Below are 1,286 nucleotides of genomic sequence, written 5' to 3' on the forward strand. Positions count from 1 at the left end.
TTTTTTTTTTTTTTAAATTTATTTATTTAATCTAGTCTTTTCTTTTGCCACTGGCTGGAAAAGTCCCCTCCAACAAGAATGAAGTGGACCATGGTCTACTAGTTGATAAACACAGTTTTAGCAAGTTTTTCCAGCTACATAGACATTTTATTTTGTGTGCAAAGGGGCAGAAATGGCTCTTTTGGTCATAAAGGTTGCAGACCCCTGCCCTAGGAGAACATGCAAACTCCACATAGAAAGGATGGGAGGCAAACTTGCAAGTTTCTTGCTGTGAGACAACAGCACTAATCGCTGCCTTTCCATGCTGCCCCAAAGTAAAAATATTTTATTTATAAACAAACTGTAACCACAAGATTTACATTTCATGAGACAAAAATAATCATAATTGATTAGTTCAACAAAGGCATGTGTTCTAGGTTATAAATAGGTAGTTGTTTTATGTACAATTACATACTCAAATATTTTTCTTTTATTTAAAAACCATAAACTTGAAAGCCGAAATGTGGCTCCAACAAACAACTTGGACTTAAATACAGCATAAAGTTATTACAAAGAGCATGGCTGTGAAAACTCACCAGTCCCAGGGCAAAGAAGAGGATGAGGAGAATTCCACAGGAGAGCATGGAGAGGCCCAGCAGGAGAACCAGTGGCTGATACTGGTTGATGCAGGAGAATTTGCGATACAGCGCCTCATTCTTGAGCTCCTGGTTGTTTAACAGGTACTTCCCCTTCGCTGGCATGACTAACTCTTCTCACAGAGACATAGCTGGTGTGAACAGGGAGCCTCGGCGAGCAGAAATGTGTGTCTCCACAACTTCTTTGAGTAAGTAAGCCAGAAGATCGTTTAAAAAGAAAGTTGTAAAATTTCTTTGGAGACTGTTGCTAGCTCACGACACTCAAGTGAAACTTGTGTGCTTCCTTTGTGGCGGCATCTGGATTGCTTTAGTTGCTTCTCACAGCTTTGCAGTTGCTCTCACCGCTGGTTATCCCTTCTTTATCTTTTAGTCTCTTTCACTGTTGCGCCTGCCTTTGCGAAGTCGTTTTGTGTCTTCTACCCTCTGTCTGGTGTTGGCAAGCAGACCTGCTTCATCCTTTGCCAACTACTGTGTTCTTCCCGTCAGTGGGTTCGAGTAAAAAGCCCAGGGCTGGGAGACACCAAACAGAGGAGGGGATTAAGACGTAGGACGGGGGGAGAGGGGTGCGAAGGAGCTGATGAGGAGCGTGCTAAAGGTCCACTGAGATCTGACAAGGATTTAGGATGTAACTGAACAGATGAGTCCTCAGCT

The 1,286-nt window shown here is 42.7% G+C and overlaps 1 protein-coding gene across 1 annotated transcript in view; it reads right to left on the reverse strand.

The window, feature by feature from the left end:
* Nucleotides 1-816, reverse strand: part of adcy7 (adenylate cyclase 7) — a 44,015-nt gene extending 43,199 nt beyond the window's left edge. Inside the window, exon 1 of the mRNA XM_037693971.1 lies at nt 576-816. Within this exon, the coding sequence (XP_037549899.1) occupies nt 576-740 (165 nt within the window). The 5' untranslated portion in view covers nt 741-816. The remainder of the gene's footprint in view (nt 1-575) is intronic.
* Nucleotides 817-1,286: the final 470 nt, after the last annotated feature.

This window comes from Nematolebias whitei, chromosome 2, assembly GCF_014905685.2.
Source record: "Nematolebias whitei isolate Nwh7 chromosome 2, NemWhi1, whole genome shotgun sequence".
NCBI classification, from domain to species: Eukaryota; Metazoa; Chordata; class Actinopteri; order Cyprinodontiformes; family Rivulidae; genus Nematolebias; species Nematolebias whitei.